Below are 12,664 nucleotides of genomic sequence, written 5' to 3' on the forward strand. Positions count from 1 at the left end.
GTCTCAACCTGAAACATTGACCATCCATCTCAGGAATGAGAAATAACCCATGCTTTTTCATAACTAGTTCTAACAGTCAGCTGAGTAGGGCAAACATAGTTCAACCAATGATAATTGTCTTACAGCATTTCTAGAATGCTGTAAAAGAGAGGTGAGAGTGGATATTGGCCCACTGGAAAACGATGCTGGAGAGGTAGTAACTGAGGACACGGAAATGGCAGATGAACTGAATAAGTATTTTGCATCAGTGTTCACTGTGGAAGACACTAGCAGTATGGTGGAAGTTCCAGGTGTCAGGGGTCATGAAGTGTATGAAGTTAACATTAACTAACATGTGATAGAAAAGTATAGTGATTATACTCAGATTCATACAGATGGTGCTAAGGAATCTGAAACAGGAATGACAGGGCTTGGGGTGGCTATACCAGCAAAAGAAATTGGAATCAGCAGAAGAACATCTAATAATTTAGGGGTGTGTACAGTGGAGATGTTGGTTGCGTTGCAATGGGTGGATAAAACTAGACAAGTCAAAGTGTCAGTATGCTCAGATTCATCCCCATTCTAGCAAATTTAAGGTCTTTTCACTCAAACAGCTGGCAAGATGTACTTTCTGAAGTCCTTCAGTCAGTCACAAGAGCTGCAAATCAGGGAGGTCAGGTAAAATCTCTATGGGTTCCAGTTCATGTAGGAGTGAAGGGGAATGAGGGTGGATGAGTTGACAAAGAGGGCATTCAAGAAAGAAAATATAGAAATGCACATTAGTGTCATTAAAGCAGAGGCTAAGTGTGTAATCTGGGAAAAAATCATCCAAATTGGCAAGAAAGATGGGACAGAGAGGGGAAAGGGAGGCATTTATATCAAATACAAAAGAGTGTTACAGGTACTAGGGTAGACAGCGGTACAGAAGAGAGGAAACTGTGTGGACTAGGTTAAGGCTGGGGCACCGTGCACTAAACAAAACATTGAAAATGATAAGGAAACACCAGACAGGTTTGTATGAGGAATGTCAGGAAGAGGAGTCAGTAGAACATGTAATTCTGAGTTGCAGGAAGTATGGGATACAGAGAGACATGATGAGAATTAATCTAAGGGAATTGGGGGTGCAGGAATTCACATTAAAAGGGTTACTGGGCATGGGCGAGAGAGCACAGAGGTCAGGGTGCTTTTATCTTTCTTAAGGGATACAGGGTTTTTTTAAAAATAGGATATGGTGGATAAGCAGGAATAGGGTACTAGGATGGCCAAAGAAGGATAAAATATAGATTAGGGAGGAGAGGGAGAGGGGGGAGAGAGCAGGAGGTAGAGGGAGAAGGAGAGGGGGGAGGGAGAGGATGAGAATGGGTGAAGGGATTTAGAATGTAAGTCTATCATCTGATCCACACTCTGGAGCAGAAGGTGGCGGTAATGCACCATTAAGCTGGGTGCCAACTGCCGTAAAATAAGAAGAAGATTACTAGGGAGAAGGTTCTTGAGAAACTGAAAGGTCTGAAGGTAGACAGTGTGGAGGCATTAGAAATGATCTTTCAAGAATCACTAGATTCTGGAATGGTTCTAGAAGACTGGAAAACTAAAACATGTCACTGCATTCTTCAAAAAGGGAAAGAGGCAGAAGACAGGAAACTATAGGCCAGTTAGTCTGAAGAGTCTTACTGGTCGGGAAGAGGTTGGTGTCAATTGTTAAGGATGAGGCCTCAGGATTCTTGAAGGCTCATGATAAAAATAGGCCAAAGTTAGTGCGGTTTTCCTAAGGGAAAATCTTGCCTGACAAATCTGTTGGAATTCTTTAAAGAAATAACAAGTAGGATAGAAAAAGGAAAATTGGTTGACGTGTGTACTTGGATTTTCTGAAGGCCTTTGACAAGGTGCCACACATAAGGCTGCTTAACAAGTTAACAGCCTGTGGTAGAGTCTGTGTTGGGTCTGATTTTTTTTACGTTATATGTTAATTACTTGGATTATGGAATTGATGGCTTTGTTGCAATGTTGAGACAATATGAAAATAAGCTAAGGGGCAGGTTGTTTTGAGGAAATAGAGAGGCTACAGAAGGACTTAGAAAGATTAAAAGAATGGGCAAAGAAGTGGCAGATGGAATGCAGTGTCAGGAAGTGTATGGTCATGCACTTTGGTAAAAAAAAATTAAAGGGTTGACTATTTTCTAAATGGAGAGAAAATACAAAAAAAAACTGAGGTATAAGAGGACTTGGGAATGCTTGCACAGGATTCCCTAAAGGTTAATTTGCAGGTCGAGTCTGCGGTGAGGAAAGCAAATGCAATGTTTGCATTCATTTCAAGAGGGCTAGGATATAAAAACAAGGATGTAACTTTGAGACTTTATAAAGCACTGGTGAGGCATCACTTGGAGTATTATGAGCAGGTCTGGACCCCTTATCTTAGAAAGGATGTGCTGACACTGGAAAGGGTTCAAAGGATGTTCACGAAAATGATTCCAGGTGTGAATGGCTTGTCACATGAAGAGCTTTTGATGGCTCAGGGCCTGAATTAACTGGAATTCAGAAGAATGAGGGGGTAACCTCATTGAAATGTATCAAATGGTGAAAGGCCTTGATAGAGTGGTTGTGGAGAGAAAGTTTCCTATGGTGAGGGAGTCTAGGACCAAAGGACTTAGAGGAGTGTCCTTTTTAGAATGGAGATGAAGAGGAATTTCTTTAGCCAGGCAGTGGTGAATCTATGGAATTTGTTGCCATTTTTTGTGGAGGCAGAGGTTGATAGATTCTTGATTGGTCAGGGCATGAAGGGCAGGAGAGAAGGTAGGAGATTGGGGCTGTGAAGAAAAACAGATCAGCAATGATAAAATGGCAGAGCAGACCGATGGGCCAAATGGCCTAATTCTACTCCTACATCTTATGCTCTTATTTCTGTAGACGGGTGTACACTGGTCTGTCAGATCATAGAACTTGCAACCTGGAAGGTCCTCTGTTAACCAGGACTCCAGTCATGATAATCAAGATATCGTCAGCAAAGAAATTCTTGGTAGAGTAAGGTAAACATGGATTTAGCAATTATATGTGTGGTGAGCAGTTTAACATTCCCTCCCAATGCCAACTAATTCTGAGATTTTAAAGTTTTTGACAAGGATCTGCATTATTAATATATATCCACAAAATACTGAGAAATACCCAGGATGGAGACTGATCATGGATCAGAATACATATAATCCAAACCTGCTATATCAGCATTTTTTACCTTTGTCTCAAGAACTTTGTCTTAATCCTAAGGACTTTCTACAGGGGCACAATTGAGAGCATCCTGACTGGCTGCATCATTGCTTGGTTTGGGAACTGTACCTCCCTTAATCACAGGACTTTGCAGAGAGTGGTGCAGACAGCCCAGTGCATCTGTAGTTGTGAACTTCCCATGATTCAGGACATTTACAAAGACAGGTGTGTAGAAAGGGGATGAAGGATCATTAGAGACCTGAGCTGCCCCAACCACAATCTATTCCAGCTGCTACCATCCGGGAAATGGTACCACAGCATAAAAGCCAGGACCCACAGGCTCTGGAACAGCTTCTTCCACCAGACCACTAGACTGATGAACTCCCGCTGATTTGAGTGTACTTCTATGTTACATTATCTGTTCTATTTATTATGAATGATTATAAATTACTATGATGGCACATTGCATACTTAGACAGAGACATACATAAAGATTTTTACTCCTCATGTATGTGAAGGATACAAGAAATAAAGTCAATTCAATTCAATACAATACAATATATTTAACTGCTTCAAAAGGGCAGCAAGTTATAACAGTGCCCAAGAAGAGCAGAATGAGCTGCCCTGTTGACCATCATCCAGTAGCACTCACAACTATGGTGACAAAGTACTTTTTGAGGTTGGGTATAGCTTGAATTAACTCCAGTCTCAGCAAAGACCTGGACCCACTGCAATTTGCTACAATAAGTCTAAGGCGATCGCAATTTCATTGGCCTTGGTTTACCTGGACAACGCAAATACCCACGTCAGGATGCTGTTTATTGACTATAGCTCAGCATTTAACACTATCTATACAGTTCTGATCAAAAAGCTCCACAACCTGGGCCTCTAACTGGTAGAGCAGAATCTGTGCGGATCAGAAACAACATCACCACCTCGCTGACCATCAACATTAGCACATCTCAGCCCATGCGCGTAATCAGCCCACGGCTCTACTCTCTCTACACCCATGACTGTGTGGCTAGGCACAGCTCAAATGCCATCTATAAATTTACTGATGATACAACCATTGTTGGCAGAATTTCAGATGGTAAGGAATGAGATATATCAGCTAGTTGAGTGGTGTTGCAGCAACAATCTTGCATTCAACATCTGTAAAACCAAAGGACTGATTGTGGACTTCAGAAAGGGTAAGACAAAGGAAGTCTGGGTTCTGATGAAGGGTCTTGGCCCGAAACATCAACTGTTTACTCTTTTCCATAGATGCTGCCTGGCCTGCTGAGTTCCTCCAGCATTTTGTGTGTGTTACTTTGATTTCCAGCATCTGCAGATTTTCATTTGTTTGAAATACTTGATGCTATTAACTTAGAAGTTACGAATCTCAACTGGATTTTCACATCCAAGATAAAGCATTAATAATTTACAGAGCCTGTATGGTACACTCCTTTCATTCAACTTGGCAAACTTAATAACATGCCAAACTGTAAAGATCGGGTGGGGTGGGGGGGGTTCAGGGCCAGAGGCGAGGGGGACAGGCCAGTTCAGCTCGCTGCTCAGCGATCTGTGACCTGCAACAATAGACTCCTGAACTGGCTGCAGTGATCCCTCGCTTCGTGTCTGCAACTCACTTTCACGGATTTCAGTTCTGAATACTATTTGCTTACTTTTATTGTTAGTGCGATTTGTTCTTTTTCTGCACATTGGGTGTTTTAACAGTCTTCTCTTTTAATGGTTTCTATTGGGTTTCTTTGTTTTGTGGCTGTCTGTAAGGAGGCAAATCTCAAGGTTGTATAAAGTACACAAACTTTGATAATAAATGTACTTTGAACTTTGATGAAATTCAAGACAGCACCAGTTAAAGAAATTACATTAAATTAATTTTATTTTTCAAAACATTTAATCCAGTCATATTTTAAAGGTATTAAAAACTCACCAGAACAAAATGGTGTTTTTAATTGATGGAAACTCCAGGAAATATATATTGCTTGCTGCTCATATACCAAAATGCTCAAAGGTTACACCACTTAAGATTTTCCCAAGATAATATCAATGTATTAACACTAGATGAAAAAGTAGACCAGAGAATTGTTATATTGTATAGAACGGGAAGGTAGAAATTGCCCACAATGCTCTTGCATTCTAACTGAAAAATGCATTCTTTTAGTTGAACTCACTATGTATTTTGTTTCCTAATGCTCCAACAGAACCACATTGTTTAAGTAATTAAAAAAAACCACAGGTTGTGAAGAGCTTTGCTATTTCCTGAGGTTACCGAAAGAACAATTTTCCCTCCCTTTTCAGCCCACCCTTTGTTTCTTCGTACAAGTTTCTCATGGATGGATTTGACAGGAACAGCTCTATGTTCAGAGTGAAATCACAGTGTCTTGTGTTAGAGGTTAATATAGAATCACTGTTGACCCAAAGTGAGTATATGGACCATCACAGACTGAAGTGGCATTACATGTTATGACATAGAATTGATTCAATGGCATTGAACTAGATTCTCCTTTAAATTGTTCTTACAGTTGTAGTTCATCAGCTTGGTCAGGCTTTTGCTCCCACTGTAAAAGCAGCACGAAAACTAAAACACAGTTCAAAGTTCTGCTCTTTGCACTCAAAATCTGAATGCATTTTCAAAAATTATGTTTCACAACTTGCAGCAATTCGTCATACCACCATCAGTTATGTGTTTTATAAAACAGACCCCAAACTGGTGAAAGTGTGCATTGCCAAGGACAAAACCTAATTGTAATCATTGGTACCAGGCACGCATCACTTTGAGAAGCGTTCTGAAGATTACTTCCCTGATATCAAATACAGTCCTATTAGTTATTAGTTCACCAAATACCTTTCAATAAATCAGTAACTAAGCGCTTTACATTTGCTAGCAAATAACAGCTCATTTCCAGTATGCTATTCTTGGCCCTTATTCAAGTTTATGACCTTAGTCTGTTCAACTTTGCAATATTCCCTTTGAGCATCAGTGCCAAGATTTGTAACATCTTTAAAACTTTAGAAAAACCAGACTGATATCCCCTTTATCAGGGAGTTAATGAATAACATTAAGGGTGGCACAGTAGCGTAGTGGTTAGCACAACACTTTACTGTTCAGGTGACCTGGGTTCAATTCCCGCCCCTGCCTGTAGGGGAATTTATACGTTCTCCCTGTGACCGCAAGCATTTCCTCTGGGTGCTCCACATTCTAAAGACATACCAGTTGGTAGGTTCATTGGTCATTGTAAATTGTCCCATGATTAGGTCAGAATTAAAAATAGGGGAAATTGCTGGGCAGCAAGAGCCTAGTCTGCACTGTATCCCAAAACCTCCATTCTTAATAATGAACTCCAACATCTTCCCAACCACTGAAGTTAGGCTAAAATTTCTATTCTCCTGCTTCCCTCCCTTCTTATTGAATAGAATGACATTTGCAAATTTTCATTCTTCCTGAACCATTCCAGAATCTAGTGTTTCTTAAAAAAGATATTTCTCATGCCTCTACATTTCCTTCAGCCACTTCTTTTAGAACCCTGGGGTGTAGTCCATCAGGTCCAGGTGACCTATCTACCTTCAGACCTTCCAGCTTCCCCAGCACCTTCTCCTTAGTAAAAGCACTACACTCACTTTTTGAAACTCTTAAAATCCTGGCATTTGCTGGTGCCTTCTACAATGATGCAAAATACTGATTAAGTTTGTCTGCCATTTCTCTGTCCCCTTACTACCTCTCCAGCATCATTTTCCAGTGGTCCAATATCCACTCTCACCTCTCTTTTACCCTTTATTTATCTGATAAAACTATTTGTATCCTTTTTTATATAGTTTACCTTCACATTTCATCTTTTCTCTCCTAAAGGCTTTTTAGTTGCCTTCTGTTGGCTTTTAAAAGCTTCCCAAGTCCTCTAACTTCCCACTAATTTTTGCTCTATTATACGTCGCCTGCTATTACACTGCCTTTGACTTCACTTGCCATTCTGCCTGAAGCACTGTGCAGTCCTGGTCACCACACACAACAGGAATGATGTGACTGTGCTGTCGATGGTACAAAGGAGATTCACCAGGATGCTTCCTGGACAAATACAAAACTGCATAGGCTGGATTTGTTTTTCTTGGAGTGGAGGAGCTGGAGGGATCACCTGATAGATGAATATAAAATTACCTGAGGGATTCATAGGGGAGACAATAAAAATATTTCCCCCGATGGAGGTGCCCAAAACAAGAGGGGACGGTTTTAAGCTGAAAGGTAGAGACACCAAAGGGAACATTTCCCACACAAGAGGGTAGTTTTAGTCTGAAGTATGTTATCTGAAGGCGGTCGAGGCAGCAAGTCACAGATTTATTAAGTACCTAGCCAAATACTCAAAGGCTAAGGGCCTAGTACAGCAAAGTTCCCTTTAATTTGTAAAGACCAGTGTGCAAAAATCTGTGCTGTGCAATTTTTTTGCCTAGTGACAAGAAGATGTGTGCACTGAATAATTTCTTCAATAAAAATGGTATAAATAAGGCAGTCCTAAAATCTGCAGGCAAATCTTTGCAAAAGTCCATGGTGCCAACACCATCCACATCAGAAACTGGAAAAGGAAACATGACTGTGTATAATCATGAACTATAATTAACGTGCCGATGAGGTAAAGGGTGACAACCTTTAGTGCACAGCTTAAATTCCTTTGTGTGCGAGTAACAAAAGATGTGTGCATCCACACATGTACACACCTTAGAGGGAACATTGTGATGCAGGTAAATAGGATTAGTGCAGGTAGGTAGCATAGAAATCAACATGGCTTCCATTGCTATATTTCCAAATCTGATTATTCATCTGAAAAAGTATACGCATCTAAAAACAAGCTCTATTCAGCAACGTACTCAGTCTTTCCACTGATGAAAGCTCACCTACAAATGCCTTTTCAAAAAAAGTTTTATAATTAATAGACATATAAAAGGACAGTGGGAGAACAATGAAAATTCACCCATAATTCTAAAAGATTCTGCTGTCCAAATATCAAAATGCTACTGGTGAGGTCAGAGACCTTTCCACTGCCAATGAAACAAAAGGTCACCCACTCCTCAAAATCCCAAATCCAAAACAAATGGCAGCCCCAAAAATTAATCACACCAGAGGGAAGTCTTGCAAGGACAATCACGATGCGAGTGAAGAGCAAAATGTCACTCACATTACTTTCAGGACTTAACCTGGCATTGCTTTATTACACAGAGTCTACAGGTCTTTCATAACCACCAGTTTAAATCTACAGTACTGTGCAAAAGTCTTGGGCTCATATATATCGCTCGGGCGCCTAAGACTTTTGCACAGTACTGTAGTAATTTTATGTATTGCTCTGTACTACCGCCACAAAATAAAATAATTTCGTGACATATGTGGGTGATGATAAACCTGATTCTGATACGAGTCTCTATTGTGGACTGAGAGTGGAAAGGGGAAGGGAGAGGGGAGAGAGCAGGAAGCACCAGAGAGACATTCTATAATGATCATTAACCAATTGTTTGGAATCTAATGACCTTGCCTGGTGTCTCAGGGCTGGGTGTGTCAGCAGCCAGGCCACTTCCAGCCCCGGCACTCCTCTGATACCTGTCCTACAACTCTCCTCCGCCCTCACCACGCCAAACATCCTTTGCTCATGCCAGATTTACAAACTTGCTCTCTGCTCTACGTTGACAAATACAGTATCATGCAAACGTCGTAGGCATTCTAGCTATATATACCTACCTAGGACATATGCACAGTCTGCACGCTTTTAAGCCTGGAGTGAATTATTTGTTTCTTGATGGGCTCATTGCCTCCAGTGTCAAAAAACCAGATGCATTTCTATTTCTAGACTACCTTCAATATTAATGTTTCCATTACAAGTTTCTCCATTGATGAACCTGTGAATAGCATCGCAAGTTAACAAGCGATTGGGATTAACTGTCCTCTCTTTGATTGTAATCAGTCAGGAATCATTCAAAACAGTATGTTTAATAATCATTAATTTAATCCTAACTTAATTCAGTTTATAATGAGGGGCCAATGGGAGGCCAAATAGAATGAAAACATGAAATGCTTTGCTTCTGGAAATCTATAATTAAATACTGCTAGACAGAAGCAGACGGCACTCAGTATTGGAGTAATGTATAGTGCAGAAATTACAATGTAACATCAAACAACCGGTTTATGAAAACATTCCTGTTCAGCTGCAGAGTCAAAAATAATCCAATGTTGTGATTGGGGAACTGATGTTTTTTATTTCTGGCTACAAGCGTGTATGGCTCTGCAGAAATAAACAGGTTATTTTATGGTGAAACTGCAAGAACTCCCAGTGGACATGTAATCAATTGCAAGTGTAACCCCTTCACATTTAATGGAGCAGCAACCCAATAATCTTAAGTAAATAACTTTAACCTTCCTACATACAAGCATCTTCCTTTTGCTCTCTCCACTGCAAAGAGAATGTGTGCTCTTTGATGTCTTAAATTTCTAATCCACAAAAGTGAAACAAATAAATATACTCACTCTGAAATAAAATTCTTCATTCCACTTGGGATCTAAAGTCTGAAAGAAGAAAGCATTTGGTATGTGAGTATGATGATTTTCTATTCCCCCCCCCCAAAAAAAGCACAGCATTTCCCAAACAATACAAAAATAGTGTGGTTTCCAAAAGTCAGAGAAGCAGAAAATATCAAAAGCATTCAGGCAGGTCAAGCAGCATCCCTGGACAGAGGAAACATTTCAGATTAAAGAACTTGATGGTGCTTTATTACAGTGGTTCTCATTGTGGGCCATATGACCCTCCCCCGACGGGCCAAGAAACTTGGGGCCATAGGAGCTTCTGAATAGGCCTGATAAGTTTCCTGTTTTAAGGAAATATTACTAAATTATACAAAATGAGATAGAAATAACATGTGTAATTTAATTAGAACCCTAAATGAAATGAATTGAAAAATAAGCTAAATGAGGCAGCAAAACAGCTTAGCGTGTGTGTGTGTATGTCAGGCCGGGGGTGCGGGGGGCACATCTGTCGTCATCTCTGCTCCTGCTATCTGAACCCCGCAGCACACCTACCCCCAAATCACTTATTGTACAGTGAGCAGGTGGGCGTGACCCAGCAGGATACACTGCAATATGCAATAAGCACGCATACAAAATGCTGGAGGAACTTAACAGACCAGGCAGAATCTATGGAAAAAATTACAGTCGGCAGGACCAAAGGGTCTCTGCCCAACAAATCAACTGTTTACTCTTTTCCACAGATGTTGCCTGGCCTGCTGACTCCTCCAGCATTTTGTGTGTGTTGCTTTGGATTTCCAGCAACTGAAGATTTTCTCTTGCTTGCCACCAGCTGTAACTCACTTTGTTATAATTACTTGTTAATCAGGAACGATCCGCATCTAATTCCAACTCAAAGACTGTCAGAAGTTACCTCATTTTCCAAATCAAAACCCTTATCAGAAGTGGGTTAACATGAGGAGCCTGTGTTCTAGTAATCTAATTAAACTGGTTAGGAGTATCCCAAACAAACTGGAGATTGGGCAGGAAGGTCAATCAGCAAGCAGGAAGCTGGTTCTGTATTCAAGCCATCCCCTGAGCAACTCATCAGTATCAATTAATAATGATAAATTTCTGATGACTCAGAATCAGGTTTAATATTGTGAAATTTGTTAACTTTGCAGCAGCAGTACAATGGAATACACGATAGAGAGAAAAAGAGAGCTGAATTACATTCAGTATATACATATATTAAATAGTTAAACAACTAGTGCAAAAAATAGGAAATTAAAAAATTAGTGAGGTAGTTTTCATGGATTCAATATCCATTCAGAAGTTGATGGCAGAGAGGAGGAAGCTGTTCCTAAATCGTTGAATGTGTGTCTTCAGGTTTCTGTACCTCCTTCCTCATAGTTGCAATGAGAACAGGGCATGTCCTGGGTGGTGAAGGTCCTTGATGATAGAAGCCACCTCTCTGAGGTGCTGCTCCTCAGTGATGACCTGGAAACTACAGAGGCTAGTACCCATGATGGAGCTGGCTAATTTTACATCTCTCAGCAGTTTACTTCAACGCTGTGCAGTAGCCCACCAACCTCTCCCACCCCACCCCATACCAGATGGTGATGCAGCCAATAAGAATGCTCTCCATGGTATATCTGTAGAAATTTGCAAGTGTTTTTGGAGACATACTAAATCTCAAACTCCCAATGAAATATAGCCACTATCATGCCTTCTTCATTCATAGCTTAATCGATATGTTGGGTCCAGGTTACGTCCTCAGAGATATTGATACGCGAGATCTTGAAATTGCTCACTTGTGATCCCTCTATAAGGACTGTTCTCTATAAGGGTGTCTGTTCTTTCATCTTACCCTTTCTGAAGTCCACAATTAATTCTTTGATCTTACTGACATTGAGTGCAAGGTTGCTGCTGCAACACCACTCAACCAGCTGATATACCTCACTCCTGTGCACCCTCTCGTCACCATCTGAAATTCTGCTAACTACAGTTGCATCATCAGCAAATTTACAGATGTCAATTGAGCTGTGCCTAGGCACATAGTTGTGGATATAGAGGTAGAGCAACAGGCTAAGCACACATCCCTGAGGTGCGTCAATGTTGATAGTCAGCGAGATGGAGAAGTTATTTCCAATCTGCACTGGTTGTGGTCTTCCAGTTAGGAAGCTGAGGGTCCACTTGCAGAGGGTGGTACAGAGGCCCAGTGTTTGGAACTTTTTGATCAGAATTGGAGGAGTGATGCTGTTAAGTGCTCAGCTGTAGTCAATGAACAGCTTCCTAACATGGGCATGTGGAAAATCAATGAGTTGCACAACTGCATGTTAAGAAGTTTGCTCTGTAAATCGATGAAAGCACATTATGAAATTGAAACCCTTCTGATGACATACAATTGCAAGAAAAATTTTGTGAACCCTTTGCAATTACCTGGTTTTCTGCACTAATTACTCATAAAATGTGGTCTAATCTTCATCTTAGTCACAATAATAGACAAACACAATCTGCCTGAACTAATAAAACACAAACGATTTTTTTTAATGTCTTTATTATTAAAAAAATTTTAATTGAATTTTCAAATGGTTACAGAGGGAAAAAGAAATTATCAACCCTTCCCCCCTCCCCTTAACCCCTCCCCCCTAACATATCCCTGTAGAAAGAGAGAAAAAAAGAAAGAATGCCTGGATATCGGAAGATCCCCACATGCTCCATGGAGTTCATAATAGCTTTAGTATATATATTTATTTCTTTCCCCAAATAACCAATAATTTTATCTTCGGAGCACCTATATATTTAATCCTATCTTTTGTAAATAAGGGCACCAAATTTTCAGAAATATTTTGTATTTATCTCTTAAATTATAAGTAATTTTTTTCAAATGGAATGCAGCTAAAAGCTATATCTATTTTCATTTTCTTAATGTATGTTAAAATTCTTTTTCTTTTCACCGGTCCATTAAGCCCATTAACATTAAAACTTTAAAAATTCAGTAAATTAGTC

The 12,664-nt window shown here is 40.2% G+C and overlaps 1 protein-coding gene across 1 annotated transcript in view; it reads right to left on the minus strand.

Annotated features, from left to right (window-relative positions):
- Positions 1 to 12,664, minus strand: part of LOC140718660 (E3 ubiquitin-protein ligase NEDD4-like) — a 225,316-nt gene that overhangs the window by 130,190 nt on the left and 82,462 nt on the right. The window contains exon 4 of the mRNA XM_073032690.1: positions 9,680 to 9,718. Within this exon, the coding sequence (XP_072888791.1) occupies positions 9,680 to 9,718 (39 nt within the window). The remainder of the gene's footprint in view (positions 1 to 9,679; positions 9,719 to 12,664) is intronic.

This window comes from Hemitrygon akajei, chromosome 30 (genome assembly GCF_048418815.1).
Source record: "Hemitrygon akajei chromosome 30, sHemAka1.3, whole genome shotgun sequence".
NCBI classification, from domain to species: Eukaryota; Metazoa; Chordata; class Chondrichthyes; order Myliobatiformes; family Dasyatidae; genus Hemitrygon; species Hemitrygon akajei.